The 23,352-nt window shown below is 38.7% G+C and overlaps 1 protein-coding gene across 3 annotated transcripts in view; it reads left to right on the top strand.

The window, feature by feature from the left end:
• The window catches only part of SYNPO2 (synaptopodin 2), a 202,097-nt gene extending 179,397 nt beyond the window's left edge, over window positions 1-22,700 (top strand). For 2 of the 3 annotated variants that reach the window (XM_005681272.3, XM_018049179.1), the window contains exon 5: window positions 18,854-22,700. In XM_005681272.3, coding sequence (XP_005681329.2) covers window positions 18,854-19,393 — 540 coding nt within the window. In that variant the 3' untranslated portion in view covers window positions 19,394-22,700. The remainder of the gene's footprint in view (window positions 1-18,853) is intronic. The other variant, XM_005681273.3, reaches the window with a different exon arrangement.

The following is a 23,352-nucleotide window of genomic DNA, read 5'->3' as shown; positions in this document are numbered from 1 at the left end:
GCTTCTGTTAGATCCATACCATTTCTGTCCTTTATTGAGCCCAGCTTTGCATTAAATATTCCCTTGGTATGTTTAATTTTCTTAAAGAGATCTCTAGTCTTTCCCATTCTATTGTTTTCCTCTATTTCTTTGCATTGATCACTGAGGAAGGCTTTCTTATCTCTCCGTGCTATTCTTTGGAGCTCTACATTCAAATGGGTGTGTCTTTCCTTTTCTCCTTTGCTTTTTGCTTCTCTTCTTTTCACAGCTATTTGTAAGGCCTCCTCAGACAGCCATTTTGCTTTTTTTACATTTCTTTTTCTTGGGGATGGTCTTGATTCCTGTCTCCTGTACAATGTCATGAACTTTCATCCATAGTTCATCAGGCACTTTGTCTATCAGATCTAGTCCCTTAAATCTATTTCTCACTTCCACTGTATACTCACAAGGGATTTGATTTAGGTCATACCTGAATGGTCTAGTGGTTTTCCCCACTTTCTCCAATTTAAGTCTGAATTTGGTGATAAGGAGCTTATGATCTGAGCCACAGTCAGCTACCCATCTTGTTTTTGCTAACTATATAGAGCTTCTCCATCTTTGGCTGCAAAGAATATAATCAATCTCATTTTGGTGTTGACCATCTGGTGATGTCCATGTGAAGTCTTCTCTCATGTTATTGGAAGAGGGTGTTTGCTATGACCATTGATGCATTAGACTACTCACTTCCAGCCATCATATATTACTGTGTTAGTTGCTCAGATGTGTCCAACTCTTTGTGACCCCATGGACTGTAGCCCACCAGGGTCCTCTGTCCAGGGAATTCTTCAGGCAAGAATATTAGAGCGGGTAGCCACTCTCTTCTCCAGGGGATCTTCCTGACCCAGGGATTGAACCCACATCTTCTGCATTGCAGGCAGATTTATTACCATCTGAGCCACCAAGGAAGCCCAGCTATGCTAATTTATACCAGGTAAATTAAAGGGAAAAAAATAGTGATGAGAAATTCCTCAAATTTTAGTAATAATAATGCAGAAAAATTGTTCTGCAAATATTTAAATTAAAATAATATATAAAAGGCCTAACTTGACTTAGGGGAAGCAAAAGATAACCATTTCTTAAGGGAAACTCACCTATGATTAGGTGAGGCATACACATAAACACCAAGCGTACAGAGACATTTTGTAGCGGGAAAGCATGTGGTAAGCCAAAATGCCTGCTGCTAAATTCCAGGAATTGCTAGTTGGGAGACATTGAGCTAATGATAATGATTTAGTGTGTCTGTGTCTCAGTACCCTCTGCTGTGATATGGAGAGAATAATAGGTGTATCTCACAAGTTGTGAAGATGAGACAAACCAGTATGTTGATGTGTATAAAAAACAGGGCCTGGCACAGAGAAAGCATTCAACGTATGTTAGCTATTAATATTCTTGTAAAGGGCACTTCACTAACAATAGCTACTATTTCAAAAACTTCCAAGAAGGAAAACACACATGATAATTAAACATTTGTTTTCCTTGTTCATATGAATCCCAGTTTAAGGAATCTAAAAGAACAAAAATAGAAAAAGCCATGTCTGCATGAATCTGATATGGACACGAAGAATAATCTAGCCCCAGGAGTATTTTACTGGGAGATCTTTGTTTCTTCTCTACTGTTTTCTTCTTACCTAAGCTTTATATTTTATATTCCTCTGTAGTCAGCCTATTGGTCAACTTTTTCTGCTTTGTCTTCATCTATTGTATAGAAATGTTATAGTACAAGGATGAGCCCAGGATTCAAACAGACTGGTATAATATATACATATATTTTTTAAAAAGAAACAATTTCGGCTTTGAGACTCTGCTATAAAGGGACTGTGTTCAGTTCAAAGTACCAATATTAAAGAAAACAAGTGTGGTGTATGTGGCAATATAGAGAGAATTCTTATGGGGAAATGCTTGTAGATGAAATGTATTCTCAAAATAGGATAGCTGGTATCCTGAGCAAGGTTCTAGCAGGATGTGAAAGTGAAAGTTGTTCAGTCGTGTCCAACTCTTTGCGACCCCATGGACTATACATGGAATTCTCCAGGCTAGGATACTGGAGTGTGTAACCACTCGCTTCTCCAGGGGATCTTCCCAACCCAGGGATCGAACCCAGGTCTCCTGCATTGCAGATGTATTCCTTAGCAGCTGAGCCATGGGGGAAGCCCATCTAGGAGGATAGCTGAAGCTCAGTTAGGTCTACCGCACAGAAAGTGGCATCCCAATCTCCGAAGCCACCCAGTTCAGGCCTGCAACAGCTGGGGCTCTGACAGAGTCTGCCTGCCTCTGAAGGTGCAGCAAACAGCTGTTCTTATCCCTCTGCCCCAACACTGTCCCAGGACAAAGGGTCGGCAAAATGGCCTCTTTAGAGTAATTGATCCCCTTGCCTGAGAAGCATGATCAGTTTCCAAAACCGGAAAGAGTGAAACCTCTGTCTAAACAGAGTAGACTCCCAGTTCACAGGGCAAGGGACGAAAAACAGTTCTCAGAAGCTGAGTGACTGATATAGGGAGGAGCCTAAAATTCCAGCTGACTTTAAAACCCAGGGAATTTTTGTGGGTTTTCTGTTACTTTAAAATTCTTCTGAGTCAGAACCAGAAGTTGGGACTGATGTAGAAGAGAGAAAGATCACAAGATGAGATTCTGAAAACTTTATCTGAATCTAAAATATCTTTTGTTCCAAATACAGTTAAATTGACTTTAGTTTTCCCTTTGTGCCATTTTGCTACACTTTTTCTTAAAAAGTGAGAAATAACAAGGTCTCTTCCTTGCATGGTTTGTGTGTGTGTGCTAGCATATATCAGACTGACAAAGAAGTAGTCATAAAACCATCCTCAAGAGCTAAAAAATTACTATGGAGTAGGCTGGACTGTATAAAATGCTAATTTAAAGTATATCAACCCTTAGCTGGAAGTTTGTTTTTTAATCACATTCAGAGTTTACTGATTGTCTGGCCCACTGGACTACTTACTTGTTAATGCTTATCTTCTGCTGCTAAGTTGCTTCAGTCGTGTCCAACTCTGTGCGACCCCATAGACAGCAGCCCACAAGGCTCCCCCGTCCCTGGGATTCTCCAGGCAAGAACACTGGAGTGGGCTGCCATTTCCTTCTCCAGTGCATGAAAGTGAAAAGTGAAAGTGAAGTCACTCAGTCATGCCCAACTCTTAGTGACCCCATGGACTGCAGCGCACCAGGCTCCTCTGTCCATGGGATCTTCCAGGCAAGAGTGCTGGAGCGGCATGCCATTGCTTTCTCCGATCAGATGGTGCCAATTATAATTCTTCACAGAAACTCAATATGGGCTAAATATATTTTAAATTCTACAACATTATGAAATATCCAGGAAAATGTCACAATTCACTTCGGCTGGTATTACTGAAATTGAGAGCAAACCAAAATATATCTTGCAGAACTTTTCGTTTTACTGTTACACTTCAATTCACCAGTTGCTACTATTTCCTTTATATGCAGTGTTTCAGTGTTTGCAAACTATTGCCTTCACAGAATCCTAACATACGGTTTCCAACTTTTGTTCCAAGGGGAAAATTAAGATTCCTCTTGCCGCATGGAAATTCTGATTTAGTAGCCCCTCTTGCCTGGAAAATCCCATGGATGGAGGAGCCTGGTGGGCTGCAGTCCATGGGGTTGCTAAGAGTCGGACACGACTGAGCGACTTCCCTTTCACTTTTCACTTTCATGCATTGGAGAAGGAAATGGCAGCCCACTCCAGTGTTCTTGCCTGGAGACTCCCAGGGACGGGAGAGCCTGGTGGGCTGCTGTCTATGGGGTCGCACAGAGTAGGACACAACTGAAGTGACTTAGCAAAGAAAGAAAAGTGGGACCCAGGAATTTGTTTTTGTAACATTTACCCTGGATGATTCTAATGCTAATAGATTGCGAACCACAGTTTAATATCAGTTTTCTAACTCGCTAAACACTGAAGTCAACTTTATTCTTTAAAACCCATAAATAGTTTCCAGTTCATTCAGTCTGGGACAGCCAGACTTATAAACAGCACCTGCTTTCCAACGCTCTTGATGTTGTCTGAAGGGTACAGGCCGTGCTGCTGATCTTGACGGCTTTATCATAAAGGCCCAGGAGGTGGCAGCAAATTCCCTTTCCGATCAGAAAGTGCTTCACAGGCAGCCATTCTACAGTCTGTAGCAAATAATTTGCTTTGAACAGTCTTTTAAATTTGTTTTTTAAATAAAAGAATAAACAGGACCTTGAGATGTGATTTTATCTGACCCTCTGCTTCTCATCAAGTCTCAGAATAAATATTTCTAGGAATAGAATGATACAATTTTATCATCCAGAGAAGAGACTGTACAAAGTTCCTTGGCTGATTTTTCTTATCTCTGGGGAAAAGGATTGTATGACTTCCCTTGGCCGTCGGGCAGTACAGTCTCTTATCTCCAATCAAAAATGTTCTTACTAATAACAAACTGAAATCTCTCTGGCAATAATCAAAACAGTCTTATTTTGGGATCGAGACTAAAGGAGAATTTTGAAGCACTTTGAATGCTAATTAGTTTTTAAAAAGAAAACAAACATGATGGTACAATCTTCAAAACTAAAAAGAAGTTTGTGCACTTTATGGATCACAGGAAAAAATTCCAATATTTTTGTTTAAACTTAAGACAGCCAAATGGTGTGGTGGATTGACAAAACACTACATCAGTAAAGAGGCTGTTTAGACATTAGAGGGGTGAATGGAACAAAGGAACGGGTAGGCCCATTGAGTAGCAGCTTTGATCCCAACAAGAGTATTGTTTTCAGGCCTTTGATGCAGTACAGTTTATTTCTAAAACTAAAAAGATGGTGATGTGTCTGGAAGTTCTGTATTATGAGATATATGTTTATATATTTACCAGTGGGAGGGGTAAAGACTAAAAGGAGGTTGGAGAGCTGGGTATTTGAGCCACTTTGGCATGGATGAGAGACTAAAGGTCTCCACTGGTGAAAAAGAAAAACAGGGCTAATGAATGGAAGTCGAAATGGCAACCCACTCCAGTGTTCTTGCCTGGAGAATCCCAGGGACGGGGGAGCCTGGTGGGCTGCCGTCTATGGGGTCACACAGAGTCAGACACGACTGAAGTGACTTAGCAGCATAAGACATAAATTTCAGTTTAATTTAAGAAAACTTCAAAAAATTGCAGAGAAGGGATGGAAAAGGAACTAATATATTAGCCATAAAATGTGTTACAGGCCTTAGTATATGTATTTAGTTTAAATTTCACAACATTATTGGGTGGAAATTATCCTCATTTTTTTAACTGATAAGGAAATCAAAGCTCAGGTAGCTTAAGAAAATAGTCCAAAGTCACCTAGCCAGTAGGGTAGCAGACTCCTTGGCTGAATCCAAGTTTATCCGTGTTCATAGCCTGTGTGTCCCCAATGCAGTGCCTATCAGGTGTGTTGTAACAGGAACTCCTGTACCTCATGAAAGCCTGACTGCGGGATCCCTAAAATGCTTTCCATCTTTAAGATTTTATAATTTTACATATAAATAGCTCCTTAAGTGGAGAAGGCAATGGCAACCCACTCCAGTACTCTTGCCTAGAAAATCCCATGGACGGTGGAGCCTGGTAGGCTGCAGTCCATGGGGTCACTAAGAGTTAGAAACGACTGAGCGACTTCACTTTCCCTTTTCGCTTTCATGCATTGGAGAAGGAAATGGCAACCCACTCCAGTGTTCTTGCCTGGAGAATCCCAGGGACGGGAGAGCCTGGTGGGCTGCTGTCTATGGGGTCACAGAGTCAGACACAACTGAAGTGACGCAGCAGCAGCAGCAGCAGCAGCTCCTTAAGAAGATTTGGGTTTTTAAGTGTTGTGAATATTTTGATGTAGCTAAGTGTTTTAAAAACCAAGGTCAGTTTAAAACCTGACTAGACAGAATTTGTTTGTTCCTTCTCACTTTAATTCCAGCAGCTGAAGCAAAATAGCTTAAAATGAAAGATGTCATTTTACTAATGAGAGAGTAGGAGGTTAGAGAATAATTTTTCTTTCCCTGAAGCACTGACTAGAGGATTTGCTTTAGCTCCAGTGTCTGTAAAACGATTATAATTCTTCCTGACTATTCTACACACACACACACACACACACACACACACACACACACACACACACACACACTTCCTGAGAAGGGAGCATTCTGAAACTCAGAGACACCTCTAGTCCTACGGCAGAAGTCAGGCTCCCTTAGGTAAAGTAAGAAAAGGGTTTGTAATGCTGTAAAGCAGGACTACTGCTCTTGGCTAATCACTTCACCTCAATCACTAGATCTCCATCCTTTGCTGTTAGAACGCACATGTTCCAGTTTATAAAATTATTCAAATGCATTGTGCATGCATACAAAAAGGAATCTTTGAAAAGAACCATTTAATATTTATCTTTTTTCTTTACTCTTCAATCTCTGTTTTGTCCCTTTTCCCCCCTCAAACTTCTGTAATATTCTACCTACCACTGTCAACTGTGGTCAAAATCAAAATCTTATTTTGTGAATGGTGCATAGACATTTAATTGTCAGTGTATTGTGGGGGTGCACTGCATTGTCAGACTTCATTTTGTCTTATTAGACTTCATTTTTGCAAAAAATGCACTGATCTAGACAACCAGTTGTAACATCAAAGCTGGATTTCACCTGGGACTTTGTGACCCACAATGAGAAATTGCAAGAGCTGCTGCCCCTACCCACACTTCCTTCAGGCTCTGTAAAACATGAAAGAACTGGGACATGAGTTTCCTCTCAGCTAAAACACACAAAAGTTCCAGCCCAGGTCACTAACATGTGTGATTTCAGCTGGTCAGTGGTCACTTGATCTATTAACTATATGTTAAAAAGGACTTGTCTTCATTTGACTTATGAATATTGAAAGAAGCAAGATTAAGAACAAGGACAGAAGTAGGAAACAACCATCAAAACAGGCTTGAGAGGTACTTGTTGGCTGGTGTAAGAAATCTTTTTGCAAATAGATAAGCTCTTGAACATTTTTCCCCCATCTCTTCCCCAGGATTTTTTTTTAAAATGGGTAGTTGCATAAGAACTTTAAACATATATCTTACTGAAGGATCTCTTTTCTTCTTCTCTCAATCTCCAATGTGTATTTACAAGGGTCTAGACATGTTAGTACCTCCAGAAGAATTTACCTTTTATATTAGACTAAGACTACACAACCAAAGTGGCTTAGAGGGCTGATGAAATGTTTGTAGCTGATCATAAGGCTTTTGTTCATTCATCTGTACGTTTGCATGAGTCAGTACTGAAAGTGAAACAATTGTTTAGCAGTTGGATAGTCAATAATTTATTAATATCATATCAAATTGAGTTTGGGAAATGAGGAGTGGTCAGGGAAATAACAAGGAATGAGATCTTTTGAATAAATGAGTGGTCTACATATAGAAATTTGCTATAGTATTAATATGCAATGTTATGTCTAGATAACTATATATTGCTGTTTTGTAAGTGCTTTAAGAAAGCTATGCCAACAGGAAAAGCTGTAATAACAGCTAATGCCAAAGACAAAGTTAAATATGTGCTCTCTAATTTTGAACGTTTGACAAGTAGACAACCATCCTAACTAACACTTTATGAGTCACCTCCTTGGACCATTCATGGGATTACATTTATACCCAGGATTAGTATTTTCAAGTAAAGTAAATACTTCCTATTTTGAAGGAAGGTATCTGGACCCTTCTGTTAGAACATGTTTCCATATTTCCTGTTTGCATTTGAAAAGCACACCATCAGGGTACACTCTGCTTTAATCTATTATCCGCCTTAGTGGTTTTCTATCTATTCATTTGAAAATCTCACTTTATGCCATTCCTGTGTCTTTAAAATGAAATGACATATTTGAAATTACTGTATAAATTCCCTCAAACAAGAAAGATATCATTAAGTAAAATTCATCACTTGTACCAGAGAGATATGGTTAGGCAATTAAGCAAAGTTTTTATCTCCTCTGTACTTAAGAAAACAAGTAGGTGATTTCCCAGATGAAGGCTTATATATTTTTATTCCCAATTTTAAACATCACTCTAGGCCATGTTTTTGACAAAGGAAACATACATATGATTTGGCACTAAACCTTAAACTTCCCAACAAACATTGTGTTAAACATTTTCCCCACGGCCCAGAATAAGAACCAAAGCATCCACTTAATAAGCTTGGAAATTTAATAGAAAAACAGTTACGAAGATCAAGTAAGTCATTTCCCTCATGCTGTATCCTCCACATCCTTATGAAATAATGTCACGTGTTGTGTAGTTGTTGATGTGTCTGTCACTGACATTAAGCAGCTTGATTTTCCAGTTTTATAAATGTAATCAGGAGTTGTTACAGATGGATTGCTTAAAAATCTGCCAGTGGGAAATCTGGAGAATGTTATCATGCAAAGGGCCCAAGCAAGCTTTTCTCTAGCATCCGCATATATCTTAAGAATTCTTAATATCTTAGCTGATAAAATTTTCCTCTGAGAAAGCAAAAGTCACTCTAGTTGGGAAACAAGTTTGCTTGAGTGGTATTAGCTCTACTTCAAACAGCAGGCACATAAGCTATAGAAACGATCTCTTATTCTTACTTTCCTTCTAAGGATAAATGTATATTCATGGTAACTTTTCTTTTTGTGAGTGAGTGAGGGAGGAGATGGTTACCTGGATTTGTCTCAGGAAAGAAAGGTGTTTAGAATATTATGAACAGCTAAAGGTATATTCACACAGTTAAACACAGTTTAAGTGGGTTTGGTAATTTATCATAATTCAAATGAGATATAGGATAAATATTAATTTTATACTAATAAAGATTACTATCTTTTATGAAGTGTTTTCTATATACCAGGCACTGATAATTTTTCTCTACAAAACCCTCCCACGAGGTCAAGAATTTGTTTATTTTATACAGGATCGACACCTTTATTTATTGTGAAATTCTCTCTAGAAACTGATGAGAGCTGAACTTTTCCTATCATTCATTCTTTTCTATAGTGGAAATCTATATAACTTTAAAAAATTATTTATTTTTAATTGAAGGATAACTGCTTTACAATATTGTCAAAAAAGATTAAGAAGTCTATACTTTGGCCCACCCAGAGCTTGCAGAGAGATGAGGTCAGTGGTGATGTTTCTGGCTAACCCTGCTGCCTGTGTCCTGGCATGAGGGAGGCAGTGGCTGGCACAGCAGTATCTGAGGCGTGCGGTGCTAATGCCACTTCAAAGGCAGCTTCCTCCTATTTTTATCCTGGGTCAGCAGCCTGCCTATGCAGTTGCCTCTTGAACAAAAGGTTCTACCAGGTCTCTGACACCTTTTAAGGCCTCACGGACTCTTCTCACAATAACAGGAATAATCTGTTGTGCTACGTGGCATTTGATTTATAAACACAATCTCTACTCTACCCATAATCTTGAAGCAAGTAGCCAGCATTCTTACCATTTTACAACCAATGAAAGTAAGGCTGGGAGAGGCTGAATCATAGGGGTAAAAAGAGGCAAAGGCAGGACTCCTAGGTCAGTGTGATGTCCAAATTCACGTTCTTTCCAATACAACGTACTGGCTCCTATTGTCAGTTAGAACTCTTACTCTTTCTCACAAAAAGATTGTCTTCAAATCTAAAATGAAACAATTTTTTTTTAAGTCTATTGTTTTAGAACCCAAAATTTAATCTGATAGTTTAAGATGAATTGATAAATGTTGTTTAGCTGCCAAGTTGGGTCTGACTCTTTTGCGACCCCATGGACTGTAGCCCACCAGGCTCCTCTGTCTATGGGATTTCCCAGGCAAGCATATTGGAGCAGGTTACCATTTCCTTCTTCAGGGAATCTTCCCAACCCAGGGATCGAACCCGAGTCTCCTGCTTGGCAGGCAGTTTCTTTACCGCTAAGCCACCTGTACTGGTTATCTGTACATTCTTAGTAAGCAGACTAATACTGTTGATTTCTATCTAAAGAAATGGACACACTTCTATTTTTCTTTTTTTTTTTTGATATGAGAGAGCTACCACAGAATTCCTCAAAACTCCAGGAAAGAAAGATTTAAGATTCACTTGAGAAGACAGGTCCCAGGAAATAGACACTGTTATTAAGAGACTAGAACAAAAATAACCTTAAAATTAACCTTAAAATTCTCCTGACCTTAAAATTCTCTGACCTTAAAATTCTCCTGACTACCTAACTGTATCTAAATTATCTCAAGGGAGCATTTGTCCTATATTTAAAGATCTCTAGATAAAGGAATTCTATATCCCTATGGAGAACTTTCTTCTGATGTTGACCTGCTTCCAGTTTCAAGGAAATTATAAGTGAAGACTCTATAAAGCTGGAAGGGCCCCTAAGAGATCAGCTAGCTGAAATTGCCATTTCCTATAGCTATTTGCAATCTCAGTGATAAATTAACTTTTTCTTCTCCAACTCTTACTCATCCCAATTTCCATGATCTTTTTCTTCTTTGGTCTTAATTTGGGCTTTCTTTAGGATTCATGTATAATTTTCCATGACTTTTCTCATTTAGAGAATCAAAGCAATTTAAAACCCTTACACCTCCACTGACCTAAAAGAAAATCATTTATTTGAAGCATGTTAAAATCTTTTACCTGTCTAGAAAATTTGACTTGTCTGTAAATGTTGATTAATCCTATCTGTTTTGCCAGACATCTTGGTGTGCATGTATTGCGGCTGGCGGAAATGGGTCTATTTGTGTGACGCCCTCACCATATGTAACTGACAGGTGAGAAAGGCTGCATCTTAGGACATGACCAAAAACTTTGGTAAAGATAGCCAAATTTCCTGATTATGGCAGTCTGATCTAGAAATTGTTCATTTATTTCACAAATGCTTATGAAACAGCTACTTGCTAGGCACTGTTCTAGATCAAGGGATGTCTAAAGGAGTAAAACAATAACCCCTACTTTGGATGGAGGTAAATTCTAGAGTGGAGAAGCAGATAAATAGAATAATTAAATAAACATTTTTTATGTTAGATAGGCATCAGCCTAAGGGTAGAAATAAAGGTGGGAAGGAGGAGAGGGAATCTTGAGGGTGCAAAGAGAGAGAGAGAGTCTGGGAACAGCCAATAGTGATCATATGATATCTGAGCAAGGCCTAAAGAAAATGAAGTAGGGTCATGCTGATACCTGGAATTCTGTGTTCCAGGCAGAGGATCAGCAAGTATAAAGGTCCTGAGACATGAGTGGACCTGATCTATTCAAATAACACAGAGGCCAGTGTAGCTGGAGTAAAGTGGGAGAGACAGAGCAGGAGGAGATGAAATCAGAGGTATAGGAGGTGTGAAATCAGCAGATTCTGCAGGGCCTTGTGGGTCAGTGAAAGAACCTGGAGTTCCCTGTTTTGAAAGGAGAAGCCATGACAGAGTTTTAAACAGAGGACTAAGTGGCATAATCTGACTTAGGTTTCTGACAAGATAACGTCGACTGCCAGACTGAGAATAGACTAAAGGAGCAGGGGTGAACCAGGGAAACTAACTAAGAGACTGTAGCAATAATCCAGGCAAAAGAGTATGATAGATTAGCTTGGGATGGTACCAATGGCAGTGGTAGGGAATGTTCAGATGCTGTATGTATTTTAAAGCTGACAGTTCAGGTGTGGGGTCAAAAATCACTTCAAATAGTGATATTTGGACCTGAGCAAATGGAGCACTGGCTAATGCCTGGTGCCTTCTGGTATCCATGTGCCCCTTATGGACCCCTGGTTTGTAGAAATTTTAACCAGTAATTTAAAAGACAAAAGAAATGCCATTTATTCCTGTTGGCTATTATTGGAATCTGTTTATGATAAGGGATATCATGTGTGTTTACTGTTCATATATGTTTAGAGAGAAAGAAGTTGAAGGAGGTGAAATAATATTTGTCATCTGGAGACGCTCTACTGTGCATGTTTGAGCAGGATTTCAGTCAAGACAATTCTTTTAGCTTTTAAGGTTTATGGTAAGAAATAGTTTGAATTTCCAAGCATATATCAGTATATCACATTAAACTTCTTTGGCTTCTAGGCAATTTGCATTGCTTTAGAGTTCACTTCTTTGTCCTAGGTAAACCTCAGATGACCTTTCCTTTTTTAAAATGTCAAGTTAAATTGGTTACCAGACTGTGTAACAAGGAAGCTCACTAAGCTACTTCATTAACAAGCTGTGTGTATAAGTCAGCATCTAATTGACATAAAAGATGGTCCATGTTAAGTGGAGAAAGGGCCCCCAGCTCCTCTGAGCTTTTCAGCTGACCTGGAAGCAGAGAGCCCTGTGTCTCCCCTTCAGAGAGCGGGAATGCCTCTCAATGTGATATATCCCCACGCACTGGCGCCTACTGGTGCTTGTGACAAATGGCAAGATGCCAATATCAATTAATCCAAATTTAAGATTTCAATGTCCCTTTCCAAAATTTCTAAAGTCTCATTCCATTTAGTTTCCTTGGATTCAAATTTCTTTCTTTTTTTTTTTTTTTTGTATACACTGCTCGTTTATGATTTCTTACTTATTTACCTGCACTTGTTGCTTGTTTTGTTTCTTGCTTGTTTTTGGCTGCGCTGGGTCTTCCTTGCTGCACGCAGGCTTTCTTGAGCTCACTGAGCGGGGCCACTCTGCAGCTGTGGTGCATGGGCTTCTCTCTGCAGACCACAGGCTCTAGGTGCACAGGCTTCTGTGCTTGTAGCATGCGGGCTCACGGGTGCAACTTGCTGGCTCCAGGGCATGCAGGCTTCAGGAGCTGCTGCACAGGAGCTCATTAGTTGTGGCCGCCGCTGCTGCTAAGTCATTTCAGTCATGTCCAACTCTGCGTGACCCCATAGACAGCAGCCCACCAGGCTCCCCCATCCCTGGGATTCTCCAGCCTAGTGGGCCCTAAAGCATGCAGTCTTCAGTAATAGCGGCACGCGGGCTCAGTAACTATGGATTCTTGTAACTGTGGACTCTTATCTACTGCGCCACCAGGGAAGTCCTCCTCCCTTTTTTTAAGCAACGTTTTATTTGTTTGATTTTAAAGGCTTTATTGAATTTGTTACAATATTGTTTCTGTCTTATGCTTTTGGTTTTTGGCTGAGAGGCATGTGGGATCTTATCTTCCTGACAAGGGAGTAAATGCGAACCCTGTGCACTGGAAGGCAATGTCTTAACCACTGGGCCACCAGGGAAGCCCCTCAAATCTTTTTTTTTTAATTTATTTTTTTCTAAACAATTTCATTGCAAGTATAGTGCCAGATGTATTTGATTAAGAAACCTCATATGAGACTGCCTGGGTTCAACTCCCCATACACCAGAACTTACTAGCTTTCTACCCTCAGGGAACTTACTTACCCTCTCTAAGTGTCATTGTCCTCATCTGGAAAACAGGGATTTTAAAAGTGCCTACTTCATGGTGTTATATGAAGGATTGTATGAAATATTCCACATAAAGCAATTAAGCATCACCACTGGGTACACAGTAAGTGATCTACTAGTGGTGGCTATTATTAAAGGCAGAGGTAGGAAAACACTTCCTTCCAGTTTATTCTTTTGATGGGAATATATAACATTAGGTGATTCGTGAGTTCAGTGCAAACGCTCACAGCCTTCACTTCACATTATACTGGACCAGCTAAAGAATGACATATACTCTCATGATTCAACACTTAAATGACACATTACTCTAAGTACACACAGATTACTGTTAACAAGTCCAATATTAACTATGTGACCTGCCAGAGGACACACCAATTTGGTCAGTTTGAATGATATCTTCATTGGTTTGCTTCTGGCGATTGTTTATTTAAGTACATCTACTTAAGGAGATCAAGATATTATCCTTGCATTAGCTTTATCTAACAAACTAGGAAAAGAAGAATGTAGAAAACTTGAGAGAATGAATACCATCGATGTTATTTCCCCTTAGTTGGAAAAGTGAAGACTAGCATAAGGACAGGGAAGGGTTCCAAGAGAAGGGAAGTAACTGGGAATATATGAAGGGATGACTGGATAGGAGTGTAAGTAGATGCACTCTATGTTCCTGGGATCAGTGGGGTAAAGTTAGGAGAGGCAAAGTTTGCTTCAATGTAGGGATGACATTCTCAACACTTAGAGCTTAAAGACTGAGATGGCCTGGAAATTAGTGAGCTGCCTGCTCTAGAGCAAGGCCTGGGTGAGGTAAAAGGTTTCATCTCAAGACTATTTGATGTTACTAAGAAAACAAACAAACAAACACACATGTCATTTTATTTTTAGCCTATATTTCATTTTTAAAAGAAAATAAGAACTATACTCTCTAATGAAATGATAATATTATATAATAGGATATTAAAAGTGGAAGTTTCCCCCGAGGCCCTCAAATACAAGAGATGCTGCACACTGAAGTGAGATTCCAGATAAACACAGACTTTACGGAGAAAACAGTAGACCTGAGTGTCCCTGGTGTGCTCAAAGATTAGCAAACCACTGCCACAATTCTTGAACCCCTTAGTCAGCTGCAGGTTATTAAAGGGGGTCAGAGTCTGGCAGGAAGAAAGGATTTTGTGAGAAGGAATTCTGGAACTCTGTAGATCAAGGTGTGTGTTTAGAGTAGATGGAGTTGGGGGACCTTGCCCTCTCACCTCCAGCCTTGTGAGAAAACAGATTTAATTTAAAGTGACTTCTTAAAAGACTTTGTATGAGATGTCAGCATGAGGATGGATGGGAGGTCAGAGTGGGCTGGGGTCTGACTCCCTCCCAGGATATCTATAGAGTGAGAGATGGTCTGAAAAACTGTTTTGGCAAAGAATTGGGAAACTTGCTGCTGAACTCCCAAGGGCAAATGATGTGATTGTTTCCCATGGACCAGAGCAGGGCAGAAGTAAGGCAGAGCTGGATGGGGTCATCCCAGGGCCTGTCCAAGGATGCAAACAGACCCTAGTAGCTACAAGGTGTAGGCAGACAGCTTTCCAGGGGTTGTAGACTGAGTTACAAGTTAACTCTAGAATTGAGATGAACTGACATTAATCGAGGACTATAGACAAGATGTTCCCAGTGATAGGGATCTTCAAATATCCCTTAGAAGTTTTCTTCTCTGCGCCTCTCTGGCTCTGAGAGTGAAAAGCCAGAATATGATGTTACTATATGAAGTAAAAAAAAAATTTCTACTCTTTTTCGGTCTCTATCCTTGCACTTTCACCTCAGGGTAAAAGTCAGGGTTAGCAAGCTGGGAGAGGAAGAGGAGGAGAGCATGAAGAAGCTAAACACATTGCCTTCCCTGAAGGAAGGTGGTCCTTCTAAAATGAGCCTTAGCTAGGGAAGGAGAAGAGATTTACCTCTAAGAGGAGACTGAAATTTCTTATTCCAGTGGCTGCAATATTATAAGGTGAAATATAATGGTTTGAGTAACTTACGATGGTCTAATCCTAAAAGGAAGTCGAATGTCACAGGACCTAAGTTTTGATCCAGCAGCGGTGAAAAAAATTTCTTTTATTAAAAAATAGATTTCTTAATCTAATCCAGTTCAGATTAATAATAAAATAATTTTATGGTAAAAAAATTAAAGGGTAGTAGGAGACAAAAGGAAAGAAGCATTTTGATGACACATCAAATATTATTCACAAAAAATAACCAATTTAATATATTAAGCACTCTCATATCAAAATTTTAAATTCTTTTGATAATAATACAATCCAAGGTAGAAATTCCAATCCAGAATCTAACCCATGATATGTTGGGATTCTACCATCAGACATCCAAACTCCGGAACAGAAGAAACGCTTCTGTTATTTTCAGGTGCCTTTGGTCATTTCTGGCTCAGGACGGCTCACATGGCTTCATTCACCCAGCCAAGCAGAGAACAGTATGAGCCTCAGGACAGAGACTGACAGAGGAAACAGCACCAAAGAACAAGATGTGAAAATGGCTTTCGGGAAATAGGTTAGAATGAGGGGTTTGGGTGCAGGCAGAAACTAGAGGCCTGAAATATTTTTGGCATAAACAGAAACAACAATGTGCCTAAAGAACTATTTGTTTATACCACAGGTGCACTTCTAACCTAAGACAATTTGTAATTTTATTCTATTGTTAGCGCTTAAAGGAGCATGAAGTCACATTTGGCAGACTGAGGGGTGTGTAGACGAGCAACAGTCATTTTGTTCATTGAGGTCACTGCACTCTTCCTTCACAGCACTGCTGCTATACTTAGCATATGTCTATTCTACAAGATTTTTTTTTTTGTAAACTCAGTGTTATTTTAAGTTTCTCTTCAGAAAACTCCGAGTTACCCTTTCAATATTATACCTCAAAGTTTTGCTCTTTTCCTCCACATTCAACGGATTTACGTTTTTGCCTTAGCTGAAGAACAATCCCTGATGTCTTTGTTATTAGAATATCATTCAACAGTGTTTTAAACTTTTGCATTTCTGTTAAGATTCCATTCTTCTGAAGACTTTGTGACTAAGTGGGCAGAAGAAGACCAGAAAATAACTTTCTCTCTTTCATCCAGTGTTTCGTATGCCCTGCCACTGAGCTGCACGTATTCACATTGTACCTCCTACTTCCAAATATATTGATAATTATTTCTCTTTCTAGTTATTAGCCAGTGATGGTAGTAACCCTTATGTATGTTCAGGAACTTCTCCTATATTTCTGTGAAGACTTGGATCCTTTTATTGCCATCCTTTAAGTCTCTGTTATTTTAAAGATCTGATTAAAGAAGCTGCTATATCTGATGGAAAATAGGTATCATCTGGAATGTGAAAAATGCCCCAGCAACTCTCTAGATCAATGTTCTCTTTCTTCCAGAGATAAGGACAAAGGGAGACATAGACATGTTTATGGAAGATGAGAGCTAATTTCTCTTTATCGTATGGAAGGTTGGGTATGTGTGTGTTAGTTGCTCAGTCGTGTCGACTTTTGTGACCTGATGGACTGTAGTTCACCAGGCTCCTTTGTCCATGGGATTCTCCAGGCAAGAATACTGGAGTGGGTTGCCATGGCCTTCTTCAGGGAGTCTTCCCAACCCAGGGATCGAACCTGTGACTCTTACGTTTCCTGCTTTGGCAGGTGTGTTCCTTACTACTAATGCTACCTGGGAAGCCTTTATCATACTGAATGTTAATATTTCTTAATGTGCAAAACTATTGGTCCTGTCAAAACAGGTAGTGAGTCTCTTCTCTAAACTGATCTCTGACTGACTAATTCACAACTGCAGAGCTAAAAACACTACTGGATTGTGTGCTTCCTGAGGACACGGACTTTATCTGAAGCATCTTTGTATCTTGAGCTCACAGGAAAATGCCTAGAAATATTAGGAATTCAATAAAATTTTTGTTAAATGAAAGAAACAAATACATTAATAATGTGGAATAGAAACCAAAGCCTTAAATAGTAACTTATTAGATCTAGATTAAGAGAAGGAGATTAATGAAAACAAGTTTTTGCTAGGAGTTTTTTTGGGGGGCAGGTGGTGGGGTGGGGGTATGCCCTGTGGCTTGTAAGATCTTAGTTCCCTGACCAGGGATAAAACCCGGGGCCCTCACAGTGAAAGCACCAAGTCCTAACCACTAGACTGCCAGGGAATTCTCCATTATTATTAAAGCTTCAGTGATTAAAAAGACAGAATCAAGATCCATTATATTGACTCCCTTATTCTTTATATGCAAAACAACAATGAACCACCTACCTTTGTGTGCCTAATGGAACAACAACAACAAAAACCCCAAACATTTTAATCTGAGATATTTTGTCCAAGTCTAGGTGTTGCTATTCATTTTAAATTTAAGAACTTGATATAGAAAGAAAATATATTGAAGCCATTTATGAAATTTGAACACATTTTAAAGCATGGAAATGCTTTTTGTTCAAGAAACACAATGTTATGATACTCCCAAGTTGATTCATTTCTCTTAAGTGTGTCTTTGCTACTTTTTGCCAGGAGTTTTCCTAAGAGTCTCAAGCAAATGGGAATGTATAAGGAAGTAATATGTATAACCAGACTTCAAGGTCCTTGGAAATAGAGAATGAGTAAAAGCTTTCACAGAGTTGTATTTCATGATATTAGACAAACTGAACATTTAGCATACACAAGGGAATGTTTCAGGGACACATACTCTCAAAGAAATAAGGGATGTAACATGCATGCTGCTGCTGCTGCTAAGTCACTTCAGTCGTGTCCGACTCTGTGCGACCCCATAGATGGAAGCCCACCAAGCTCCTCCGTCCATGGGATTTTCCAGGCAAGAGTACTGGAGTGGGGTGCCATTGCCTTCTCCATATGCATAAAAGGGACCGAAGCACAAATGAAACAAGTGGCTGAACTGTTTCCTTCAGAGACACAGGCAATATACTACACTCAGGAAATAAAGATCCGCGTGGTCTTCACCAATATATAAACAGAACTTGGCTGGAAAACTGTCATCTGCTCCATCAAACAGAAAATATTAAATAAGATAAAAGTAAGACAAAATATTAAAAGTCACTTGGAAAAAGTACAAAGCCCAGTAGAACATGGTCTGTTTCCAGAGTTATTTATATATTTATGCTTATTTGGTATTAGAAAAACAGGACTAGAATGAGGGTGGGCTGTGGATGTAGATACGAATATGAAGAGGGTAGACAGAAGTAAGGGTGGCCCCAGTGATAACAGGGTGCTTGCAATGGTGGTGATGCCTAAGAAAGACGGTAGCAATTGGAGCTATGGGTTCAGAAAAGCAGAGCAAGGGGGTCCTAAAGGAAGGTCAAGTCCCAGACCAGCACTAATCCTAAGCTAGGCAGAGGCAGCCTATTTTGGCTTTAATTATAAGCATTGTGGGGATTTGTTGATCTTTATAGTGCTTAGTAATGGTGTGGAGAATGCTTTGGACTAGCAGCCAGTCAGCATAAACCAAAATGAATAAGATATATTAACATTTTCATTATTTCTAGCAGACTGGACGCTCTCTTTCTCTTCCTGGAAGACCAGTCCCACCTGCCATCTCTGCAACATCTCCTTGGTTATACCAGCCTGCGTACAGCTACGCTAGCAAACCAACTGACGAGCTCGAGGAAGCAAAGAAGAGACTGACTCCTTGGGAGGCAGCTGCCAAGTCTCCCCTTGGCTTAGTGGATGAGGCCTTCAGACCCAGAAACATTCAGGAATCCATCGTGGCAAATGTGGTCTCAGCAGCTCGTAGAAAGGTGCTTCCAGGGCAGTCTGAGGAATGGCATGCAAGACTGTCCTATGTCCCTCAAACCCAGAAGAGCAGTGCGGGCTCATTTGCAAAGCAAGAATATAATGTTGCATCCCTACCCAATTATAGTATGCCCAGCTCCCAGTATGGTTCACAGGCACTACATGCATATTACAGGCAGCCTTCCAGAAACGATTCTGAAATTATGTCCATGGAGACCAGGTCTGATTATTGTCTCTCTACAACCAACTGCAACTATAACCCACACCCAAGGGGATGGAGACGTCAAACATGAAGTTAGCAGAACTGGTCATATGCCACCTAGATTTTTTTTTTATGTTTCTTTGCAGTGTTTTCCACTTTTCTAATAGTTTAGATTCACTTTTGATCTTGGCTTGTTCTCATAGGTCATTTATCTGTGTGTGTATGCACATTGGTGTAAATCACTTCCTTCTCTGCAGATGCGTAGACAATTTCTTTAAAGAAGAACTCATTTCCTGTGTTCATGACACAGAAATTCCATTTATTTCATGAATATGGAAGGTTTAGGCAACTAAACACTTCTCAATTAAAACGAAATTAACTATGTTCTTGTATGTGCCTTAGTCCAGGATGGAATTAATGAAACATGGTATGCTAACTGTTATTAGCAGTAACAGCAAGGAATATAACATTGGAGAAGTTTCCAATGGTAGTATGAGCAGTAATTATATAAAAAGGATTTCCTTGGTGTTATTTTAAGCATTTTTTTGAAATATATTTTAAAATTTGATAACATTCATATTTGGTTTTTGGAATTGAGACAAAGACATTCTCAGAAAGAAATAAATATTTGAGAGTAAGACAATTATACATTTCAGTTGGACTTCTGAGGTAAGTGGTGTAATATGTGGGGAATAGAAGATGGAGGTATAGGATTTATTTTTAACCTATTTAAAGGCAGGGGCCTGAGACAGGAATAGACTCTGGGTTCAGATGTCCTCACTTGTGAGATGAGAAGATCAGATTATTTAATCTCCTCGATGTTTAACAGTTCTGATATTCTGAACTGACTTTCTCTCATTTGTAAAATGATCTTTGATGCATTATTCATTTTTGTTGCTCATCATATATATATCAAACTAAGTTTAAGAGTGGATTAGGTCATTGGTGTCACAAGATGTATCATTAAAGGCCCAAGAGGAATTGTTGGGCAGCAGGGTTTGAGCTATGTGTTACATGAGTGAGGGCTGATGAGAAGAAAAAAAGCTATTAATGGATTAAAGGAAGTGGTAGATGGATGTGTCTGTTATTGTACAACTGTAGGTCATGAACATTTGTTTAATTACAGAAAGCATGCCACAGAAGCCTATGCAACAAGTGATGTTTCTTTAGAAAAGCATCATTAGGATGTTCAAAGGAAGTTAAACAGTTGCTTGGACAACTCCATGACCCATGCCTGGTTAGCATGACCGTGAGACAATCAGGTAAACATCTGCTCCTCACTGTCACACCCACAAAGGATTAAACACAAAGAAATTCAAAGTACTTTACATCATAAACAAGTATGAGAATATTTAAAAAATAAAAACATCTTGAGTGTTCAAAACATTCTTAGGTTTCTAAATATGGTTATTTTGCTTTGTTTTACTTTTTTGACTCTTGAATTTATTATTATGATCATCTCTCTCACAGAATAATATTTTTTAAAAACTGCCAGGATACAAGTAATCCTTTATTTGGAAACAAACAAAAAAAAAAAGCTGAAGATATCACAGTAAGTTCTACTGGTAATAGAATCACCCAGATACTAATTAGTTCAATTATTGAGAAAAGTAGAGTGCTTCATAGAAATTTGAATTATATCTCAAATTAGAAGATATAATTATGGATTCCTAAAGAGTTCCTATGGAATTAAAAAAAATAATGCCTGGTATATTGGTTAATCTGTCAGCAATTCTCAGGAATCCCCACATAAAAATTCTTGTGTTGGTTCATTTATTCTAGATGTCAGTGTTTTAAGATATGTAGAATTTAGCAGAAGGAATTTTGTACAAGATCATATCCTATTTTGTTGTTTTCTTTTATAAATGAATGCTAGCAGTTATTTCCTTCATTCCTTAGATTTTAGATACTTCAGTTCCAGAGGCTTATATATAATACATTATATTATTCACTAAAACTTTCACTAGACTTAAAATAGAGAGATGCAGACATTTTAAACTTAAATATTATTATGAAACAGACAGGTCCCTCTTTGCATGCACTAGATCAAAACAATCATTGTATTAAGCTATCTGAATTTATTCCAGACATCAAAAAAAGAAAATATAACACGTGGCAGGAAAGTTGTACATTTTTCATTCACAGGAAAATTAATGTCTCATTTTTATTAGAAGTCAATGTTTCAAGGACTCATACGTTGCAGATATAATTCAGAAAAAAAAAAGTGTGTTGTCAAATCATCACAAAATATATGGGTATTTATCTCCAGTTTTCACAAAAGGAGTAAAGTTGTACTGCTTACACTCAAGCTAATGTTTGAGCTAAGGCTGCCATGCTGACATCTGATTCCTGCTGAGAAAACCTAGATAACTATGGTTCTCACAAAAATAAAACCAGTTTGGGACTTCCCTGGCAGTCCAGTGGTTTGAAACTCCGCACTTCCACTGTGAGGGGCGTGGATTTCACCCCTGGGCTGGGAACTAAGATCCTACATGCTGCACAGACCAGCCAAAATAATAATACATAAATAAAATTGGTTTGTCTTATATTCCAAATAATACTCTTTTCAGAGAAGAGCTTGCATGTGTGCTAAATTGCTTCAGTCATGTCTGACTCTGTGCGACCCTATGGACTGAAGCCTGCCAGGCTCCTCTGTCCATGGGGAGTCTCCAGGCAAGAATACTGGAGTGGGTTGCCATGCCCTCCTCCAGGGGATCTTCCCCACCCAGGGATCCATCCCGCATCTCTTATGTCTCCTGCATTGGCAGGCAGCTTCTTTACCGCTAGTGCCATCTGCTTTGTAAATATATACCACATGTGTTGTGAGACATTTTTCTACTAGTAGCAATCACAGAGGTAGAAACCGTTCTGTGCTACCATGATTAAAAAGCATTCTCTTGAAGTACACTAATTTGGCACTTCTTTCTATCTTCAGTTTAAAAATATAATTGCATGTGTGTGAAATATCTGTTATTGAGATGATTTAAACACTGCTTGTATCTTGAATTTTAAAACTACATGGTTCTAGTCCGTTTATTTCTGAATATATCTCATGTTTTGGCCTCATCACCCATATTGGAAAGGGCTACACTGTTAGGGCTCAAGCATACACATATATACATTAATGAATTGAAACTTTGGATAAAAAATATATCAAATAGGCTCAGTTATTATAATTAGAGAGGAACTGTAGAAATGTTTGTAAGAGAAAGTAGATTTTCACATTTGATTTTTTCAAAGTAGAAGTATTTACACTATCCACACACCTACTAAAATGACTATGTTCTCCTGCTTATTAGCTTAACATTTCTACCTTTGTTTATCCCAAAAGACTGTATTTGAAAGATGCATACTGAAAATCAAAATTGTATGAGTAATAAAAATTAACTTGAAAATCAGTTTAAAGAGCCTTTTCATTTTTCCTTATTAAAAAATTCTTTTGAAATAGTCTTTACCCCAAAGATTTAATCTTATCTACTACATATTTTTAAATTTTAGTTTCTACAGTATCAGCTTCCAGGCACATTAAAAGAATTTCATGCTGATTGGCAACATTTTAACATTTAAAAACTTACAAAACAACTTACCTGAAAATATGATCAGTTTCACGTGTAAGTTAAGAGGTCTTAGACCCATGTTTTCATATTATAGTATTATTCTTAATTTAATATTACTCTTTATTAATTCTTTCTTTCATAATATTGAAAAATCAGTCCTAAGCAAAAGCATAGCCAGTGGTAATATGACTTGATAATGTGTTGGTTGAATTTCTAAAACCACTTTGGACTCAGAGAATCTACCATGTTTGTCATTCCACTGCTTCTAATCACTTATTCTCTTTGCTGCCCCATGACTGACCTTGATTAAATTGAACGCTTCATAATAAAGCATATTTAAGGAAAACTTTTTAAAAATGACTTGGATCTTCTTACATACTATTAAAACCATCAGCAGGAATGTGAGCTCCCTGGTCACTGCAACCATGCAAGCACAGCTTTTCGATATTTCTTGTTAAAAATTATGAATAAAATTACTCTCTTGGCAATCTGA

Source organism: Capra hircus, chromosome 6 (genome assembly GCF_001704415.2).
Source record: "Capra hircus breed San Clemente chromosome 6, ASM170441v1, whole genome shotgun sequence".
In the NCBI taxonomy this organism is placed as follows: domain Eukaryota; kingdom Metazoa; phylum Chordata; class Mammalia; order Artiodactyla; family Bovidae; genus Capra; species Capra hircus.
Note: the sequence above shows the minus strand (reverse complement) of the source record. Positions and strands in the feature narration are given on the sequence as shown.